The sequence below is a fragment of the Notothenia rossii genome (assembly GCF_949606895.1).
Source record: "Notothenia rossii genome assembly, chromosome: 11".
NCBI lineage: Eukaryota > Metazoa > Chordata > Actinopteri > Perciformes > Nototheniidae > Notothenia > Notothenia rossii.
In genome coordinates, this window is record NC_136910.1 from 19,694,546 (window position 1) to 19,717,194 (window position 22,649).

Genomic DNA, 22,649 nt, shown 5'->3' on the forward strand with positions numbered 1-22,649 from the left:
GCAAAAAGAGCCTGAAATATTATTAAAGTCATTCATGTTCCCCTGAGGATGACTCCTACTGACTTAAGGGATCCTCTGACTTTTCCCTTAGCGTTCACATTTGTTTTTTTTTGTAAAATGTTGAGACCATTATTGGATGTATTGCCATTACATTTTTGGTTAGACATTTGAGTTTCCCTCAGGATGTACCGTAATGACTTTGACATTTAATCTAGCAAAACCAAGAGGTCACAGTAGCTATTTAAACACGTTCACAATATTCCTATTCCTCTTATTACATGGCTAATGACAATTACTTTTCAATTACATTACCGATTAAATGCAGCTGTAAATACTTCAGTTAACATAAATCACCCCATTACAACAAATACTGCGTGAGTAAGTAGTAAGTGGGGTTTCCCTTCTAAACAGAAATATAAAGCCGTTCTCATGGTTACGCATCTTTCAGCCTTTGGCATAATCTACTTGTCTAACTTGGAAAATGCCTCCTTGGAAAAAGGCCTGACTCAGATTATGCCATTTAGATTACCCGTATCAAATTCGGAATTTGTCATATTCGGAATAATAGCGGAACAGTGGCATGGAAATGTAGTTTATCCAATCATTTGACTAAATATCTGGAAATCTAATAACAATCCAACCAGCTCTATTCAGCCAAAGCTCTGCTGTGTCCAAAGCAGAGACTCCAGACTGTAGTGTAATGTTAAATGTCATAATGCATGTTCTCAGCTATACAAAGTGTCTATAGATCTTTCTGCTTTGTCTTTTATGGACAAATCTTAGCTGTTTTGATCAAACCATATCATCATAAGAAGCAGCAGATTCCTTTTCTCAAAGTCAAAGGCTTTGGTTAGATATCAGAAATAGGCTCTGTGGTTTGTTAACACTAGCTCAAAAGTGTTGTTAATGTTGTTGCCCTGCTTGGGAATTTGTAAGCTCCTACAGTATGCGTCTTAAAAAAGGTGTTGGCTAACAAGGGAAACATTTGACTAAAAAACATCATCAGAGAAAAATCTAGTCCTCCTTTAGCCTATTCTAATTCTGTTTTTTGCATTTGGGCAAACATTGAATGCATCATAAATGTTTGCTTGTTTTCTGCAACAAACCGAATGGGATACTCAGTAGATTTTGTGGATGGATCCACCGGTTTGCCTACAAAAGTACATCCTCCCTGAAGCACTCTATAACAGAGGCTGAATTGTTCCATACGTTCCTAAGTGAGCAGATCTCCCACACCCTCTCCAGTTGTATTCTTTCTAAGCACATGTTTGAACCCGTTCACCCTAAACAGCATTAGAGAGGTCCAACTCTGATGCTGCTGATCAGGTCTGGCTCACAGTCCAGTTCATCCCCACTCTGTTGGACGGGTTGGAAGTCTGTGCAGAACAGCCTAGTTCTTCCAACCATAGACTGCTTCCAACGCAGAACTGGGAAAATATTTCAAAACCGCTGAAAATGTTGAAGATGTTTTCGAGGCACGAGAAGGGAGTTTAGGAATGTAGGCCCGAGCAAAGGGGAGTTAGTCTGATTCGCTCTGAATCACAACCGAAGCAGCTTGTAAACCAGCGCTGTTTACAATGACTGTGGTTTGTTCTACAGCGAGGCTCTGTCTCTGCTTGTTGCTCTCTCAGATCAGATTTACTGGACTGAATCCACAGGGGATGATATGCAGTGACATCATCCGTCTTGAAAGGGGATCTGGGCGTTTAGTCTAACATGCAGCCATGTGCTTGTTTGAACAATCCACAAGAAGACTTTCCAACAATGCCATGATGTGTCTTTTCTTGTTCTTCCATGTTTGATTTAACTTCAGTTTCCTCATGTCTCAGACTCAGTCCTAAATAATGTCTAAATAACAAGACATGACTGATGACAGCTTGCTGGTTGAAATGTTTCTGCCGCAGGAGAGAGCAGACAGAGTGACAGAACATGAGTTTCATGGTGTTAACCCCTCATGACAAATCACTTCCACATTTTGTTAAGCAGCTGAGGCTGAACGGGACCAGAAAAATGTAAAGACTGGCCGTGAGAAGGAAGGAAGGAGGATAATCTCTATGACTCACTGTTAATCACTCACTTTGAAGGCCAGAACAAAGCCTAAATTGTTGACTCAAATCATCTTGATAGTTTCCAGCTTTTTAAGAGCAGGAGTAACTGAAGGGTCCTCTACTGTGTCACAATTAGAAAACCATCGAACAGAGGTAACAGCTGTTGTTTCTCACTCCTTTCCATGTGACGTCCTTATGAGTCAAAAATAAAAGGAACTCACTTTATTCTGGGACATTTTTAACACAATCCATAAAGGTGTTTTATTTCAGACAATAAAGATAAATTGTGTTCCGTCTGAGCATCAGTGGTCAACGTATTCTTTACTTGACTAAAGTAATTGGAGATATTACCCTGAAATAGAATGGCCAATTTCAAAATAAAATACATGATTTTACTAGATTAAAATTGTGATGTTCAAATGTGTTTAGTTTAATGTTGCAGATTTTATCAAATCAAGCTCGACACAAAACATTTAAAAAAAGGAATACATTAGTTATTATAGAAGATATCAGTTATGTTTGCCTTTTGCCTGATTCTGCATCACATACATAAGAGGAGGGGTGCTTTCAGCTTGTTGCTAACATATGCTAATGTTTTGCAGGTATGTTTACCCTCTGAAGTTAGCAAGCTAGCGTTCGCTAATTGGCATTTGCCACAGAGTACAGCTAATGGGAGCACGATTGATTTTTCAGGTATTTGCTAAAATAAAAATAAAAAAGGAAAAACAGTATTTCTTTTTTTACATGATGGTGTTAGAAGATATCTTAAGGAGTAACCAAAGTCATTAGAATTCATTCCGAGAGGGTCAGGAATGCCTGCACAACATTTCAATGATGAATGTTTGGCATCAAAGAAGAAACAGTGCACTGGAAGCAGGTTCATGCCAAAGTCATTTGATTTTATTACCAGGCAAACATTTGATCTTTGTACAATGACAATTCAAAAAAAATTACATTTTAAGACCGATGGAAACAAATACTTAAATGTAAAAATAATTGAAGAATTGAGTTACTTAAATACCAAGAAGATATGTTTATCCACATCATAAATACAACTCAGAGGGTTTACTTGTCTCTAGCCCGAAGTTACCACCTGACTGGAGCTGCAGTACATTCAACTATTAACCATCTGGGCTCCAATCACTCACCCTGATCTCACTGTGGGTCACACCTTATTGTACAACGCCGCGTTCATGTCATAGATAAAATAGTCCAGCCCAGAGTTAAAAGCATTCGTTTATTCAGGGAGTTTTCAAGCAATAAATGCCTAATGTACCTACCCTAATGTCTTTTTGAAATGTTACACAGTCAAATGATAATACATTCATCTGAAAGTAGTCCCATTGAATATTTATAAGTGTCAACTACTGAATGACAAATTCATACTTTTTTTGTCAGATGTCAGAAGATATTAAAATATGCTCCTTATAGTCTTTTCTAATAATTACTTATTTTGAAGTGACTGAAGCCACTTAAAGATATTTATTTTTCTGTAAGACCTGAAGCTACAAATCCTCACATTGGAGATTGTATTTATATAGTATCTATTATTGAATCCTTCTTTGAAGTTTATTTCTGTCCCATTGTCTAATTTGTGCCAACCTGATTGGAAACACTGAACATTTTGAAAAACATAAAACGTCCAAATATTATTTATGACAATGAACTTGGCGGTGTTTTGAACTTGGCGGTGTTTTGCCCTTTCTAAATGCTTTAAGTAGCATTTGCCTTTTACAGATTTGATTGAGATTTGTTTCAACTCTGCACTAGATTTCCATGGAAACTAAACATTTGTAGCTGTGCCCTGAACGCAGCATTATAATCCATTGAAATAAAATGTGCACATAAATGAGACATGACACTTATCTGGCAGACAATTTAAAAGACATGTACAGTATGGACAGTGTATACACATGATGGCCAGCCACATCTGTCACATATATCATGACAAAAGACTTCTGCTTATGATACAGAACATTTAAAAATAATACTCAAAATAACATTTACAGAGTCTAAACCCCAGACTGTGGATAGCCAAATATATCAAACTGATTATGAGCGACATTAATAACAGTTGAACTGTTTGTAAATCTTTCTCGGCAGCCTGGAAACTTTGCCAAGAGGATACATGGGAGTATCAAAGTGCTGTTTGCTTGATTGTAATTTCCTCCCCACCCCCCCTCCCACTGCGACCTGTGTTTCCCGGCACACTATTGAACTCGCTCCCATGTTTTCTGTCCAGTACTCTCATGTAATAGATCCTCCTCTTTTTGTTGCATGACAGTAACAATGTATTTCAGATGTTTTATTTATTATGATGTGTATTGTGCAGCAAAAGAAAAAAGTAGAGGAAACGGCTTCATTGTTTTTTCTCATATAAAAACATGAATCCACCAAAGAGACGACGGAGTGGACGGACCGAGCATGAGCGGGATCCGTCCGGAGAGTTTCTTTAAAGACAGTAGTCCTGAGTCCATGTACAACTGTACAATGTTGTTTTTTTTCTCTGGTCTGCTCGGTGTTAGCAGCTTACAGTCTGTAGTGTAACACGGAGCACAGGGGGGGTGGGAGGACGCGACTAAACGCTTACGCGTTTCTCTTTTTTAATTTTGTTGTTAAAGTTTCGTATTGAGTCCAGCTCCAGTCTCGGTCCTTGAAAGAGCAAAACCACCAGGCGTTAAGAGTCAATAACACACACACACACACACACACACACACACACACACACACACACACACACACACACACACACACACACACACACACACACACACACACACACACACACACACACACACACACACACACACACACACACACACACACACACACACACACACACACACACACACACACACACACACACACACACACACACACACACACACACACACACACACACACACACACACACACACACACACACACACACACACACACACACCTTCCTTCTCTGTGTCACCAAAATGTATATGAAGTATTCTGATAACATCTTAGTATTTATACTATGGAACACCAATAAAACAAGTTGGACTAGCTGTGTAACAAAGAGTAAAGACATTTTGTCAAAGCTGTACTGCAGAAATTCAGAGTTTCCCGCCATTAGTTAATTCAGTCATGTTATCATGTAGCCCAAAAGTTGAGTAATACACTGGTATCGGGTTGGTAGCAGTTGAAGTACCAGAAGGATTTGCATTGGTACATCTGTACAGACACTGTGAGTGTTGACATGTGTTGCTCTGTTTAGAAAGAGAATTGTTTGTAAAAGTATGCAACAGTATTCCAATATTAAGAGATTATTATATAGTTTATTTTTTATGAAATGGAGCTGACACTTTTCTGAGCACTAATGAATTCCTATGCAATTTAAAAATCACTATTATGACATATTGTTCCTTCTGAGAATTTCATGCGACTGTCTGTCTTTGCTGATGTGTCAGCACGCAATAAGTGGAGAAGTTTAAAAGGAGAACTCACCACTATGCTTTTGGCCTGGTCGTCAGCGGCCTCCTGCATCAGGCTGGTCAGGTGACTGAGGTACTTCTGGTTCTCCTGCAGCAGACGGGGCGCGGCGTCGCTGTAAAGAAACACACAAACAGTTCAGAGGCCTGTTCACAACTTAATCACATGAAACCCCCCCATCACATGTGCAAAGCAGGACACTACTGGTTACACAAAAATGCCGCAGGAAGCAAATGCACCCCGTTACAAAAGGGTTTATAACTATCGATTTGACACTGGACTGGAGCAGGAACACATTATCTCTGCAGCACAGGCAGTATGAGACAAATAAAGAGCTTTTTCTACATTAAAGCATGGAGACACGTCACAGTAGAGGCACAATATAAAAACAGGAACCTAAACATTTCTATAATAGAGCGCTTTTAAATACATTTACATTATAGAAAGAAATGTGTCATCTTGATTGTCTATACTATCATTTTGTTGGTCCGTACACACAGCTGCGGTCCCAGAGATATGCATTCATTTCCATTCATACTAAAATTATATTTAAAAATAATCTTCATAGAGTGTTGTTATTATTTTCCCTGACTTGCGGCTATAGACAGGAACACAGATAATCTACTTAAAACGGCAATAGCTTCACTGAATTGAGGCAAAATCAAATCAATTATTTGTTTTACTTAGACAAAGAACAACATTGTAAGGTCGTAAACAAGAAGATAGCATGCTGCTACTTTTAGGCTACACACTCTACAACACTGGTTTCCTGGCTTAACCAAAAAACACTAGATCCCTCGATCCCTACGTTTGATCCACTTCAAGTTGTGAGTCGGCTTTATTAAAACCAAGTTCAGGTCCAGAGATGAGCTCCTTCACATGTGCAGTGTGGAACAAACTCCACTCAAGCCAAGCTTCAAACTACTGGCAATGCAGCCACAAGATGAACTTTGATTTTCTTTCACTTGAAGTGTAGGATTCAAGTTCATTTTGTGAAAATAAAGGAAGAGATTTGTTTTTACATACAGATAAAATAAAACTTGCATGTTAAATGATCCTACTGACAGGATGTATTGTTGAAATGATATGAAAAAACACGTTGCTGATTATATTTAATAGATGTAGGCTATAGGATGCAAGTTAAATATGGTGTTCAGACCTTAGCTAGGAGGAGACTTTAGTAAAAATGACCTTGTTGAACTTGAATTGAATATCACTGCTCTCGGAACAGAGGGTGTTGTTAACTGTTCAGAATGTAAAAGCCCCTCAAGGGGAATTTTTGAATTGGGATATTAAGCTTATAGCTAACATTGACTTGAAAATATGACCCTAAGCCCATACAACTGAACCTGGATTGTTAGACAGCTAGCTGTACACAAGCTTAAAGTGGCTATAATCAATGATAACAATGACATGACTACTTGTATATGGAAAGTACCGCTCATAGTAAAAGACCCACAGAGTATGCTTTATAGCGACTTTAACCCTTAAAGACCAATTTTTCAAGATCAATTTGTTTTCTATGTTATCACATAGATAAACATGAAAAAGGTCAAAGCATGACAGAGCGAGCATAAGCTGATCTGAATGGATGGATGATCTACCTGTCATTGGGCCCAGGTAGGGAGGTGAGGGGGTGGGGGGAGCTGACAGGCTGTGCAGACTGGGACCACTGGGAGACCTGCAGCAGGTTAGAGGACTCAGGACTGGCTGCTATCGAGCTCCGAGACGAGTTCTGAGCCTAGAGGAGACAGAGAGAGAGAGAGAGAGAGAGAGAGAGAGAGAGAGAGAGAGAGAGAGAGAGAGAGAGAGAGACAGAGAAAGATAGAGAGAGAGAGACAGAGAGAGAGACAGACAGAGAGAGAGAGACAGACAGAGAGAGACAGAGAGAGAGACAGAGAGAGAGACAGAGAGAGAGAGCGAGAGATAGACAGAGAGAGACAGAGAGAGAGATCTTACTGATACATGCAGGAATGAGAAACATTTCTCCCCCAAGAAGGAATGCAGGCAGCTCCTCCTCATCCCCGTGTGTGTGCATTTAAAGAAGCAAAGTCTGAGGAGGAAACAACAGAAACTACCACAGCTGACTGAGAGGTTTTAGGATAAATTCCACTATTTTGATAGTTACAAAATAATAGAAAATTCCTTTTCAAACTAAAGTTACCAAGTTATAGATCATTCATTTTAGATTTGTAATGTCATGTTTTCCTTATATGATAATAGGCTTAACTTTGCTGGTTTTAAACTGTAAGTAAGACAACACAAGCATTTCATTGACATTTTATTGACCGTATCATTAATTGATTCGGAAAATAATCATTAGTTGAGCATTCGTAAATATAACTTGGGCTTAAAAATAGGACATTATAAAGAAATCTTTTACGACATTATGAGTTAGAATGTATCAGTTCATCCAGAAAATGTTCGGCGGTGAAGTCAAAAACAAAGAAGAACTACTTTCATCCCTAGGACAAGGCAACATGGTTTTGCTCTGAATATTAAAGCCCTCAGTGAAACCAATATCAGTTGATGTCTGTACTAGAAAAAGCTACAAAAGCACAACTGTTAAAACATTGATATAGAGAATGCAGAGTCACTTACGCAGGCGATCTTCAGTAAATGCCAGAACTCTCTTTGTCTCTTGATCTGCATCTGCATCACTGTGTTGTCGGCGTCCTTGATGCTCTCCAGGGTTTTCTCAATTCGTGGAAACAAGTCAATGATCTTCTGTTTGCTGATTAGGATCTTACTGTTGGGAGGAAACGGCAAAGGGCAGATGTTAGCATCACTTTAGAATGATTGAGTCAACATTCCAACGCTGAGCAGTGTTTTTGTTTTGTCCAATTTGAGTTTGAAGTAGTTTTCTCTGGTCAGTTGCAGATGAGGATTAGATGATGTGAATATCATTAGTTATAAACAACTTGTAGAATTAGATTGCAGTGGTAGTTTAGCTGCGTAGGATTGTTTTTGATTTGTGCGATCTGAAACATTTCCAATACCTCCAGAATGTTATGCTCCAAAAGGCAACATTTATTTAAAAGAACAACACTGCAATAATTCCACATGTCACAATATGTGGTTATCTCAAGCAGTCCTCGACTTTAACCCGTATGTGTGAGCCTTTAAAAAGGTTTGTACTGGAGTCAAAGAAAGGCTTTCTCTTCCGCTGTAAGCACACAAAGGCTGAGGAGGAAACATTTAAACTGATGAATTCATTTATTTAAACTGAGGATTTTGGGGAAGAATTGTTATAAAGTGTGATGACATCATAAGATATTATAACAAATGTTCAAAAGCCTTTGATTCAACCATAAAGAATATATTAATAATGGATGCTAAGAAGAAAGAACCACAGATCTGAATAAACACTAAAAGTCTGTTGGAGTGTTGGACAGTCCTCTTACCTGAGGTGTGTGTACAGATCTTTGAGGACCTTGTCTTGGTTCTGCACCGTCTGAATGATGGCCTTCACCATCTCAGAGCTGTCGCTGCTCACATCTGTCTCAGGTACTGACAGGGAACAATCACCTCAATACTGGACGCACATTTAAACTTCAACAGAGTCATTTCTATTTGGCTTTTTGAGGAGAAGCAAGCTATTTATTACATTGGTTTTGTAACATTTAGAAAGACAATAAATTGTTCTTACTTTTGCATTTCATCTTCATTTGCTTGTAGAGCTCAATCGCCTTTTCTTCTCTGCAATAAAATCAATCGATCACATTTACATACTTTCAAGACTCATTTCTACATCATTGCTTGTGCTCCAGGAATGACATATTTGACCTTAAAACTCTTGTGCAAAAACAAGCTAAACTGCAGCTTATTTCTGTCTCTTTTAAACAGAAGATGATTGTCTGAGCATGTTTGAAATGCCCCATGGAGGAGACACCACTCACTGCTCATACAGCAGCACAGAGGAGCATTTTGTTCATTCCCCACCAATTGATAAAAGCAGTTTTTGGCCTCGGGGATGTGTATTACTTAACACTATTGGTGATTTGACTTCCACCCCACACCCATTAAGCCTAACCCCTAATTTCCACCTGGTCCGTCTGCGCCGCGGCGTTCGCAAAGATCGCGGCCACTCTAGTCAATGGGTGCTATTCCACCACACGCGGCGCGTTACGGCTCAGAAGCGTCCCAGAAGCGTCTCGGCGCAGGGCTCCTCTAAAATTAGGATGAATCCTATTTTTGACGCGACACAGCCGTAAGGTAATGTTGGGCAGGAAGTGGAACGGTCAGAGCATCCGGGCGAGGCCCATCCCCCACATATACTAATTTTGCCGACCTCCCTCCTTCATCACAACACCTTCATCACAACACCCTCACTACGACACGCACAATGGACGAGGAGCTTTTCATTCTGGAGGTGGAAAAACACACTATTTTATACGATGTAACCAATGCTTTTTACAAGGACAACATCAGAAAGGACAAGGCCTGGTTTTTAATCGCTGGAGTTTGTGGAGTGGAAGGTAACAACTACATATTAATGTTTTAAAGTTAATTAATACTTGTAGGTACAGTACAGAGCCATTCAGTAGTTTAACATCTTGTGAAAGTCATTTAAAAACTTTTCAGTAAACTTGCATTTCACAATAAAGTAAGATCTTATTTCCTATATCAAGATATAAACATATATACACATATATATGGATGCCCAAATCAATAACAAAACTGCGAGCCTGCATGCAAGACGCTCCGCATCTGAAACGCTTCTGGAAGGCGCCTGTTGGGTTATGACGCTAGAGGAGGTCGGACCAAAACCGCGACGAAGCCGTAACGCGACGCAGACGAACCCGGTGGAAACTAGGGCTAAGAGTGGATGTTGTTGTTTTTTGTCACTTTCTGCAAAGTAGTTAAACTCAATAAAATAGCTGTATCGATGTTTAGGATCAAAAACTCATGACCAAAATGGGACAAAACTAGTGGTGCACGATAATTATCGGCCCGATAAAACTCGATAAAAGTATTAATAGCCCCGATAATATACAATATATTTTTGGGGTAAAAAAATAAATAAATACTGCGGTGTGGGTGGATTGGGATGAGGGGCGCTTGTTTTTCACTCGGCTCCTCCCGTTTTGCCAGTACTGTGGTATTACTGGTTTAGGAAGAGGGGAGTTTTTCACAAATCCAGCGCTCCCTAACTCATGCCTGGCTGTGACGTAAATGGTGTGCGGCCGTGAAGCCAGGACAGTAAACAAACATGTTGTCGGTAGTATGGGACTATTTCAAAGTTTCAGAGTTAGATAGTTCGCTTGCTATTTGTATTAACAAATGCAATGCAGAAGTTCCACGAGGAGGGAAAAAGGCAACGAGCTATAATACTTCCAACCTGACTAGTCCCCTGAAACATCGACATCGCTACGATGGTGTGTTAAAAGCGTACGAAGACGCCTGCGCTGCTAAACTAGCGGCAAATCCAAAGCCAGCTGCAAAGGCACCGGGGCTTTTATCGACGAGGCTTTTGAAAAAGGCAAGAATTTTGCCAGAGACGACCCCAGGGCTAAAACGAGGAAAAAACTACAGGTACTTTTAATATATATATATATATATATATATATATATATTATATTATATTATTATCGGTTATCGGTCTTGAGAAGCAGGAAGTTATCGGTATCGGTTTAAAAAAAACAATATCGTGCATCCCTAAAACCCAACAACCCAACATCTTAACTCTACCTACGTTTCCTGTTTTGATTGAATGAAAACATGTATTCATTCACTATCAATTATTTTTCCACCATCCTCGGAAACCTTTTTTAGAGAACACAAGCAGCAAAAAGCTAACCAATCCAGATCTTGCAGTCTTGACATGGATCTCTATAGCCCTGAAAGGAGGATTCATTGAAAGACCCCTGGTTTGGTTCCTGGTGGGGACCTTTGTTGCGCCCCTGACACTTCGGCCTTAAAACTCTCGACATTAAAACCAATCATTTCTTGTGTAAACGACCACAGCACAACTCACAGCTGCTCCATCTTGTCTCCTTGGCGCCGAGCGTACGGACTCCTCTGAAGCTCCACTATCTCCGAGTGCAGAGCCATGATCTCATCGTCCAGATGGCTGACCTCCGCCACCTGCAGGACAAACCGGGAATCAATCACCAAAAGGGTTGCAGAGAGACATTACAGGCCAAATTTACATTTTGAAAACAAGCCTTACCTGAGCAAAAGCCGCAGCTCGTTCCTCGTTCTCCTGCCAGGCCTTCAGCATTTTTTCAGAGGCTTTAAAAAAAAACATACACAGCTCATTAAAACAAAACTACATCTTGCTCATTTAAAACAAATATAGCCATATAAATGTTCTCCATTAGAGGGGTATTTAGTGAACACTCACAAATGCCGTAGTGCATCTGATCGCTGTATTTCTCCAGGTCGTACTGGATGCTGCTCTTGAAGAAGTCCAGCTTGGCCTTCAGCTGCTGAGAGAAGCCGAACATGCTGTTCTTACACCGGGTCAGGTTGGTGTTGTAACGCAGGAGACTCAGCCTGGAGGGAGAGGATGGAGATCATTTAGAATAGGAATGGTTTGTAAGGAAGATCAAAAGCACCATTACAGGCTGGGGTTAAATCCCCTGGTGCAGAGCCCCTGATGTGTCTGGTGGCCACATCAGGCAGAATGAGCAGTCTCTGCAGGTGTATTTGGTAACAAGGCCTGGGACCACACTGACTCTTATCCTGTTCCACATCCATTACTTTAACCCACATCTCTTCAATCTCCCCATATGCAGATATTACTTGTACTTGACATTCTTAGCCGTGAAGTTGTGTACATCCCTGGCCTGGACAATATGTTGCAGTTCTGCAAAAACTCTTTCACTTTTTCATATCTTTTGTAAATGTCTAGATTTGAGATGTTTTTGTCTCTCAAATATTGTGCTTGTGTTTATTGTAGAACTTCAACAACGAGTCAACAAATCAATAAGTGGATTGAGAGAAAATGAATCTCTTAAATTAACTATTTGATAGTTCATTTATAGTCAAACCAATTTCTATGTTGTTTTCAGTTTTATATTATTAAACTGAATACCTTCCCATTTTGAAGTGTCAAAACAGGGCATTTAAAGACATCAATTTGGACTTTGAGAAACTGTGATGACATTTCTTTCACCATTTTCAAACATTTCATAGACAAAAAAAATCAATTTCTAAATACCCTGGCAGATGAAACAACAATGAAAAATGGTGTTGGTTTAGCTTCATGCAACAAATCACCATGACAAAGTACTGGGATGTGCAAAGCTACTTGGAAATACAACTTTCTTCTGATTTATGTGAAACTGTTTAACTAAAAACAAATTGTCAATAAAAATAACAACAAAGGAATATTTGTCATGTTGTTGTGGATACCAGATGTGTCATGTGACTCACATGGCAGCCCTCTGTCCTTGGAAAAGCCTGCTGTAGTCATCCTTCAGCCCACAGATGTAGCTCACTGCTTCTCCCCAAACCTTCTTCAACACCGCCAGAGGCAGCTGGGTCTTTGCCTCTTGCACTGCAGAGTTTAAACAAGATGAGAGTCGGGACCAAATAGAAACCGTCAGAGAATCCTTTTTACACAAGCTAACTGACACAGGAAATAAATGTTCTCTTCTGATGTGTTCAATATAACGAACGCATGTTATGCTTCGAAGTACCAGTTGGCTTCTTTGTCTCAGCATGAGCACACCTTACAATAGACTCACCTATAGTGTTGACTTTATCCGGCAGTTGTCTGGCGCTAAGGGGCCCGGAGTACTTGGTGATGCTCTTGTCAAACAGGTAGACGATGTAGCTATCCCAGCCTCTCTACACAGGAGAGAAGAATGTACACACTTATACAGCCTGTAAGTGCCTTTCCTGTCACTTCAAACAGCATCATGGACTGATTCAAAGTCCCTTAGAGCACATCCAGTAGGCTTCTGTGAGCCATGATACCTGCAGACACAGCTGTTTTGTAGCATTTTAGTGCTTTAGCACTGACAAAAATCTTTTACACACCTTTGCCTGTTTTTTAAGGGTTCCAATGGGAGCCCGGCTTAAAAGTAGGGGTGTAACAACTAACCGACTTAATCGATTAAAATCGATTACCAAATTAGTTGGCAACTAATTCAGTCGTCGATTCGTTGGTGACGTCATCACATGTGTTCTACACCCCGTTAAGCTCCAACGTTATCGCTCTTTTTTATCGGTACAGGAGAGATTTAAAACATATGTCATATGTATTATTGCTACATAAACATTATATCGCAGTCTTAGTGTCGCCAACTCAGTTTCTAATATGCAATATGACTACAAAATGCGTCTATAATGTATTTTCGATCTTCCCAATTCAGACGAGATTTCTCTCTCCCGCCTGCTTGCGAGGGGGCGGGGCAGTTTACACACACAAGCAGGAGATGGCGGAGAGAACGCGCTCCGAGGTGTGGTTAAACTTTAGCCGTCTCGATGTGGACAATGCTCGTTACCAAAAGTGCAATAACAGTTTATCATATAAAGGCGGTAAAACGAGCAATTTGTCTAAACACTTAGCAAAAGTGCACCACATTCAGACGGAGGAATGCACCGGGTTCGACTGTCTTTCTAGTAGCTCTGTAGCCCCGTCCACGAGTAACGTTTCCACGTCAGGTGTTATGTATGCTAGCAGCAACACACAGAGTTAACTCAGTTATAAAAACATAGGTTAATGATTAGAGGTAACTGAGTTATTTTGTTAAAGTTTCAGCTATTCGGTTTACAGTTCTGTCATCACATTATTTAATATGATTTGTTAAAACATTGTTGTTTCTTTTGATGTGAAATATTATGCATTTAATTAAAATAAAAAGCAATGTTAGTTTTGTTCACAATTTGTTTAGTTAGTTTACCTTATTTCTTTTCAAAAGAACCGTTAATACTATCGTTAAAAGGACCGGATCGATAAGCAGTATTGATATAAGTAGTAGTACAGTTAAAACCTTAACGATCCGAATAATCGATTAATCGTTTCATTAATCGATAGATTAATCGATTATCAAATTAGTCGTTTGTTGCAGCCCTACTTAAAAGGTTAAAAAAAGTGAGTGTTTGCTTTGTTAGCAGAAGGAAACTGGTAGGGAAGTTGAAGGAAACAACAAAGACAGCAGCTAGACTTCATTTGGGTCCTTGAAATCATCCAGGACACCAGCTAATGAAGGTTGTAACTCCAACAATTAACCTGAGTATAAGAAAATGAATGGTTTGGATGTTAAATATAAGTTGACTGAAGTTTCTAAGGGTAAAGAGGAAAGTTACAGCAGTTAAGTGCGATTCGGCTGTTATCTAAACTGCATTAAAGTGAACGTACCACTCCATCCAGGACACACTGTGCAGCAGGCTTCCTTGGGTCCAGGGACACCCCCGTCTCCTGCAGCAGCTCCTGGTTCACCACCTCAATCTTTGTCTCGGCCTCGATGCGCATCTGTAGACTGTGGAGACTTTCCTCTGGAGTCAGCTGGAAGGAGTGGACCTGAGCTGTGGTCATGTTCAGGATGTGGACAACCTGGAGAGAAATTAAACATTCACTGAACCGTTTGGTAGACTGAAGATATATATATAAAGCACTCCAACTCATCATTGACAGTTCAAAGAAATCCAAAATTGATGCTGATGATGTTGTCATTTCTATCCACGGCTGAATCCTAAGATAAACTCAGTCAGTAACTCACCTTCATACTGAGTATCTGCTCCAGCACATTAAAGCAGGAGGGTTGCCTGGTGTCAGGGTTGAGTTTGCCTCCTCGCTGGACAGGATCCCACTTTAACATGAGCTGCAGCAGAGATTCCAACGGCTCCAGCAGTGTGCTAAAAACAGCAAATAAAAGATGGTTCAAGGAGAGAAATAGATACTAACACTCCAAATACTGAACTTACAGTTTGCAACAATCCATATTCATAGTTTTGAAAAAGGGCTGTACTTAAAGTGATTTTCACTTTATTAGATTAGATTAGAATCTTTAATGACCACACAGCCAAACTGGTGGAATTCGTGTTCAGTGCAGATTATTACAGCTTGTTCCATACAATTCAACATACAATAAACAGACAATAAAAAGTACAACACACAGCAAATACATACATCATGACATATATAAATAAAGTTCAAGGTGTGATTGATTGTGATTGTTGATTGGGGTTATTTAGAGTCCATTTAGTGTCCGTATTACAAAGGGGAAGAAGCTGTTTTTGAAGCGGGCAGTTTTGGTGGACAGTGACCTGTAGCGCCTCCTTGAGGGCAGAAGTTGTATATATCCCTAAGCAGCCACTGCGGGAATCTAATTCTACAAATAGTATAATACTAATAATAGTAATATAACAGTGCAGCCTCATTTTAACTGTGCCGAATTAAATACCAACTTTAAACACAAGGAACAGACATGAAAAACACATTGTCATCATACATAAGTAGTACAACATTTCGTTGGCATCTCTCACTGCAGTAATATAAATAAAGACCATGCACTGCAATAATTGTATTCCATGTCAATGTACATATCGACAAAAGGTTATAAGCTTTACATTATTTGATCAGTCTTTGAAGAGATATGTTTGCCAGTCCCAGGGTCCTCACCTGCTCAGATTGTTGGGGTAGGGGAGGTGTGTGGAGAAGCGGACTTCCCCGTTAGGTTCCTCTACAGCCATGATGTCTTTTGGACCTTTATTCCTCACTTTGCTGGCCCTGTGGATGGGAAGAGAAGAGATGTTGATGATGGATGACTTAACATCTATAAACAAATGCTTTTTATTTTATGCCACGCATAATCAGTGTTGGGACTGATGCGTTACTGTAACGCCGTTATTTTTGGCAGTAACTAGTACTCTAACGCGTCATTTTTTAAATTCAGTAACTCAGTTACTGTTACTACATGGTGCGTTACTCCGTTGTTATTTTTTTTATATAGTCTCGGCTCCCAGACGTTGGTGAGCGGCGCCAACTGCGAGGCAAACAGAGATGAGAACTGTACTTAAGTACAGTACTTGAGTAAATGTACTTAGATACTTCCTGTGTCACATGCGGAGACGCGCTGTGGGCGTGTTTGCGTTACTAACAAGACTATCATGGCAGCGGCGGAGCTCAAGTCGAGTTTCTCCACCTGGAGATATTCTCACTCTTTCACTTTTGTCGAGCACAAAGAAAAGAACGTTTGAGTTAAATGTAAGTTGTGTCTTGGCGGGTCAAAGATCCTATCTACTGCCCAAAACAGCAATTCAAATCTGTTGAAACATCTGCAGAAACAACATGCTGGGACGAAGCTAGTAGCTAAGACCCCAGATCCAGACTCATCCGACGCCACTCCACCTCCACCTAAGCAACAGCGGCTGGATTTTAACCGAGGGACTGCTAGCCAGGGACAAGTTGATAAAGCCATTGCAGGGTATGTTGTAGAACACATGCGGGCTATTTCTACTATTTATATTTCTTGATCAACATATTGTATTATTCTCCAATGCAATAACAGTACTGAAATGAAGGCTATAAGGGCATTAATGGGAGCCCTTTTTTTAATTAACTAATGCGTTACTGTTCACAGTAACGCATTACTTTTTGTTGTAAGTAATCAGTAAAGTAACTGAGTTACTTTTGAAATGAAGTAACTAGTAATGGTAACTAGTTACTGGTTTTCAGTAACTAGCACAACACTGCGCATAACAGCACAGAAGTAAGATGGAAAATTAAACATTTCACAGTGTTCACAAACACTGAGTGAGGAACTTTCTTTCATTGGGTTTTGAGATGTTTTCTTTAAACACAGGGCTACATTTTTTATGCATGAATGATGATTATTGTTAACTCACTAGGTGTTGGGCTGGCTGCCACACTTGTATTTTGTCAAGAGGTGAAAGGTGAGATCCAAATGTTTTGTTTTATTTTTTGTTTGCCAAGTTCTCATTTCTGGGATTTGGCTCCGCCTGCTGGCCTTTCCTGCTTATTATTTGTCGTGCCTCAGTGTTCTTAATTGTGTTGCTTTCGTATCTTATTGACCTAAACCATGTTATTCGACTTTCTAGCTGAATTATTACAAGTGTGGGACCTAATATACTCTTAAAGATTTTCAATGCTGTATACTGGATCCAATCACAAGTTGAAAATACTCCAACTATCAAATGAATTGATTGCAACACAAAAAACATACTCATGGATTACCGGTATTATCATTACCTGCCATCTGATTTATTAGGGCGACACCAGAGTTTCGGTTAGCCGGTAATTACCGGACTTTCTAAATCTCTCCGGGCAAAATGTCCGGTCAAAATCATTTCCCCTTAGCACAATACCGCATCAGTTGAGCCACTTATGTGACAGACAAGAATAGTCCATTCTAATGTCTAACACTTAATGTGGAGAAAGAGATGTCCTGTATGGGTTGATGGCCTCACCCGGTTGCATAGCGACGCTTATTGTTTAGGTCTCTTTTGATAAGCAGGTAGTCCTATCATTAGCTAGAACTAGCTAGATCTGATCGATATGGACATAAACGCGAGTGAAGTCTAATCTGACGGGAGACAGAGATCAGCTGCTGCTGACGAGTCGACAGGCAGCTCTGCATAATCACGTGCAGCGGTGAGCGGAACAAAAACACACACTTCAGGTTAGAATATCACACGTAGCTATTTTAATTACCTCTCAAACTACCTGAACTAGTTATAGATATGTTTAGTTTTACTGTCGGGTCACTCATTACTGGATCCGCGAGCTGCATGATACTGACGGGCTGTCAGGAGTGAGAGAGAGCACTCCGTTTATTATTCCTGTGTTATTGTAAGTTACTGTACACTTTTGAATAATGTAGTTAATCTACTATAATTAGTTTGGTTAATATCGAATCATATCAATTTGTTTTAAAGCTCAATAAATAACAAAGAAGACCTTTGACCGGCACTTTTCTCATTTTGACAGGCAAAAAATTTTTCGAACAGAAACTCTGGCCGACACCCATCATGCTCTGGGTTTTGTTACTGCAATTGCCATGATTTGGGGGTTTGGGGGACATAATCAAGTAAATATAATGTTGCTGTGGAGTCAGTTGACCTAGTTAGCTGTGTACTACGACTTCGAGGCCTTAGTAAGGCTATTATTTGATGTCTGAGTGTTCAGATTTGATAGAGTTGTAACTCAGATGAGTTTTGACACAGAATATGAAATGGGGCACTGAGGGTATAAGGTAATTATTTTATCTCCATGAGCTGAGTTTCACACCTTCTGCTGCTGCAAACATTCACTGTGTGACACTACAATAAAAAAGTGTCGCGTTGTTTTTAGAACACCAACGTGAACACGTCTCACCTCACTCAGCATCTTTGCCTCAGCTCCTCCCTTTGCTAAGCCTATGCTCTGAACTGTCTTTTGATTTATGAGCTACTAAAGTCTATCTAAAATAAATCACTCCCGCTCGACATGTAGATGTCCTAATGTTTTGCTACTCAGTTCAACTCACCACTGCACAGGCTGCAGGTTGTGCAGGAATGGGCGGAAGCCGCAACTGCATTCAAATACCATGGTGCCAAAGCTCCAGAAGTCAACAGTTACAGTGTATGGCTTATTCTCAAACAGTTCAGGTGCCTGCAGAGAAAGCATGCAATTCAACATGATTCATTTGATCCACAAATATGTTATCTTGCATTTTACATTTTTCATTTACATGCAAATAAAACGATATAAAACACAAGCAGAACAGGACCCCTTTAAGGTAGTAAAAATATTGAATTATTCTAAAATATAATTAGGATGATTCATAGAAATAGTATTATCTGATTGTAAAAACAAAAATGGTCTTGGTTTGCTTACCAGGTACTGAAGCGTGCCAACAAAGGAGGTACACAGACTGCCCTGGTCCAGGTCTTTAGCGTAGCCCAAGTCAATGATTTTGTGAACCAGCTGCAGAAGAAGAAAATATTAATAAAACAAAGTTGGTTTACTATGTCAGGTCAAACAAAACCAAACTGTCAGTTTACCTTTCCGTTGATATCTTGCAGCACTATGTTTTCAGGTTTAAGGTCTCTGTGTATGATCTTGTTTTCGTGCAGATACTGGATACCAGATCCTGGAGCAGAAAAAAGTGGTTTAACCGAATTATGATGATATTCTAATAAAGTACACATCTGATTGAAGAAGCCTCATAAAAGAGAAAACATTGGTCTTACCAACATCATTGAGTAATGAAAGCACTTCACTCTCTTTCAACCCGCAGCAGTTTTCAGGTTTGCTCAGCAACTGTAACCCACACACATGTAGTTCTGTTACATCTGCATTTAATCTACATTACATAAATAGAAAAACACTCATACAACATACTACGGTTGTAAAGTCATCTGTTTATCTGATGGAACTTTAAACATTGGACGTCTGCACTTTGACGAGTTTTACAATACTCTAAGCCGGGTACATTTGAAATACGTGTATGTCTGCACTATAATGGCCTCAATCAGAGAGAAAATAAATGTCTGTTCTTCTCCCTCTTTTAATCGGAACATTTTTTAAACTGTGCATCATAGCCAATATCGAAATGTATAAGACGAACCTAGCCCTGTAGTCTGCTGAGTCTCAGCTGGTAAAAACATCCAATTGATCTCCTTATGCCCTCGTATGTTTTGTTATAAAACAACCAAACGTATATTCAATTTGATTACAGCATAACATGCTAGATCCGACCATGTCAGTTGAGAAGATCAACGATTGATTTGCATATTGTCAGTCAAATCACTGCATCTCCCTTGACAGTCCTGTCAGCAACCCAGCAGGAAAGACGTTCTGGGGTTGCTTCTAAATTATGATCAAGATTTATTTTTAATAGGACTGCCTTGAAGTCTGATATTTTACCAGATGATGAACAAAAGCATTAAAACAGGTAAAACATGTTGGCTGATATAGACGTTTAGTGTGGGGCAGCTACGGTTCCGATGAGCTGATAATAATTGGGCTGGGGTGCGTGTTTTTTTAAATAACATTTGCAGGTAGGGGTTCTTGTAGAAAATAAATCAGTAAAGCCGTTTCATGGCTAAAATAACATGTGAGGTGATTGTTTGAGGTGTATCCACTTATGAGTTGAACCTTTGAGTTGAACAGTTCTGTTTTCAGGTGAAATTATTTTCGATTAGAATTTATTGAAAGACAAGAATGAAAAAAATGCAAATTCAATTTTAGATTTATCTTGCTTTATGTGGATGTGTTATTTCTTATCTTCCTTCCTAGGTGAAGCTCACCTTCCTCAGGTCTCCCCTGGAGCAGTACTCCATGGCCAACAGTGGAAGGTCATTTAAGGCTATGTGCCTCATTTCCTCTGGGACATCTCGGGCTGTCACGACATTGATGTTATTCAGCCTGGAGAGAGAATGACAGGTCAATGCTGCATTACTTTGTTTTGGTCATACAGATGGTGCTAAGTCATCCACTGAATGTCTGCAGTTTTAAATTTATAACAAATTATCACTTTGAATAAGTATGGCCACTATGATTCCAGTATAAGAGAGAACAGTATAATGTTGCTATAAATCAGTGTGAAATTTAAACAAGTAGTATATAAGAATTGTATAAATATAAGACCGACTTTTTCATGATCTGGATTTCTCTGCTCCATCTGTCCTTGTTCCTTGGTGTGAGCTCCAGACGGCACATTTTCACAGCTAGTTTTTCATTTGTTTCCTACAAAACAGGAGCCAAAAAGTCCATTATTGTATCAGAGCATAAAAGCTTACCCCAGAAATAGCAGTTTGTGTGTATCACCCTCATAGATGTAAAAAAAAAAAGAAGACTTTAACAATCCAAATAGGAAGTAAGTTCATAGTGATGCAGTTATCATAGTGGTTGTCTTGCAGGGTTTTAGTGTTCATTGTCAGGGTTATATGGCTCTAAACTCACATGATGTTGGTACAGGTAAACATGGGCAAAACCGCCCATTCCCAGCCTCTCTTTCAGCTCCCAGTCTCCGCAGTTCTGGTTCTGCCTGAAGGGAGGTTTCTCCATTTTTGTCACCCAGGCTGTGTATAAATGACATGTACATGACACAGTTAATTTACATTTCATTCAATTTATTTTTAAGGCATTTATAGTCACAAACAAATGGCGACGTTTGAATTCCTACATAGCTAGCTTAGCTAAATACAACTAAGGGCCGTGGCTACATCCTGGAACAGTTATGTCAGATTACATCGTAGTTTGCCCAATACCGAAGTCATGTTGACATCTTGTGACGATTTGGTACAGGTTGAATTTAAGGTAGCTGCCAAACGAAAACACTCACTAAAAGCTTTTTATTTATTTGTTTTTTTCAATGGCTAACAGATAGCTTAGCAGCAACGTAAAGAGTTTAGCCAACCAACAGCAGCCCAGTACATTGCAGGAAATAGACGTGCCCGGCTCCTCTAGCATTATGGCTGACAAATAAAGGCTTTGACGCCAGTTAAGTGACATTTAAATGAACGTTTCCGTTTCTAAAGCAAGTTTTGAGACTTACGTCGTCTTTCTATGAAAGTGTCATGAGCTGTGTGTCGGTAAAACTGCGTACTGTCCGGTTGTTTTCGGTTCAATGCAGCAGCACGGTGAGAATGTGTACTTTCCTGGGTGACGTCACCAAAGTGCCCGGCTGTTGAAAATGAAACAGTGGTGCGATCAATGACCGCACCACTCAATTAAACCAAACACCTGCTGCGTTTGGTTTAAAGGCACTACCATCAACCGGTTATGAACCCCAACAAATTAGTATTTCCTTCTCATATCCCTATACCTCCCTTTCAGATGGAAATCGTGTACTTTGTACTCCACAACATATATTTGATAGTTCAGTTTATTAGCATATTCAGATTATCTATACACATAATTGCATTAATAAATGCAATAATGTGCATTACTCTAAAATGTGTCATTCTGCCTAATGAGTACTTGAACTTTTGGTACTATTTCACGTGATTGGCTCAGAGTAAGTTGCTTATGTTTTCGTAAACTAGAGGGGAATAACAAACACCAGTGTGATCTTGGTGATTTAGTAGTTACACAGGCGGTGCCCCCCGGTTGTAATTGTACAACATTACTTTTAAGCTATCCTAAAAAAGTCAGTAAATGTTTTTTGTTTTTTTAAAGACTACATTTACATAGTCACAATGCTATTTCGTATTAAATGTGTTTATAGGTCCTGCCCT

General features: G+C 39.6%; 1 protein-coding gene across 1 annotated transcript; it reads right to left on the bottom strand.

Annotated features, from left to right (window-relative positions):
* Positions 1–2,926: 2,926 nt before the first annotated feature.
* Positions 2,927–22,124, bottom strand: LOC307024208 (inhibitor of nuclear factor kappa-B kinase subunit alpha-like). The gene is made up of 22 exons (XM_079658152.1): positions 21,968–22,124; positions 21,373–21,491; positions 21,062–21,156; positions 20,718–20,835; positions 19,659–19,728; positions 19,470–19,558; positions 19,303–19,392; positions 18,953–19,077; positions 16,087–16,194; positions 15,185–15,320; positions 14,824–15,018; positions 13,205–13,307; positions 12,891–13,014; positions 11,857–12,008; positions 11,683–11,744; positions 11,488–11,597; positions 9,160–9,209; positions 8,915–9,020; positions 8,112–8,259; positions 7,115–7,251; positions 5,526–5,625; positions 2,927–4,700 (listed from the first exon to the last, which is right to left on the bottom strand). The coding sequence occupies exons 2-22, from the start codon at positions 21,475–21,477 to the stop codon at positions 4,635–4,637; spliced, it is 2,289 nt and encodes a 762-aa protein (XP_079514278.1). The 5' UTR covers positions 21,478–21,491; positions 21,968–22,124; the 3' UTR covers positions 2,927–4,634.
* Positions 22,125–22,649: the final 525 nt, after the last annotated feature.

Coding starts and splice junctions, on each gene's coding strand:
- LOC307024208 (XM_079658152.1), bottom strand. CDS start 21,477: ATGGAGAAACCTCCCTTCAGGCAGAACCAGAACTGCGGAGACTGGGAG. Junction 15,321..16,086: donor TACCCCAACAATCTGAGCAG/GTGAGGACCCTG, acceptor TGCTGTTTTTAG/CACACTGCTGGAGCCGTTGG. Junction 13,308..14,823: donor AGTGTGTCCTGGATGGAGTG/GTACGTTCACTT, acceptor TCTCCTGTGTAG/AGAGGCTGGGATAGCTACAT.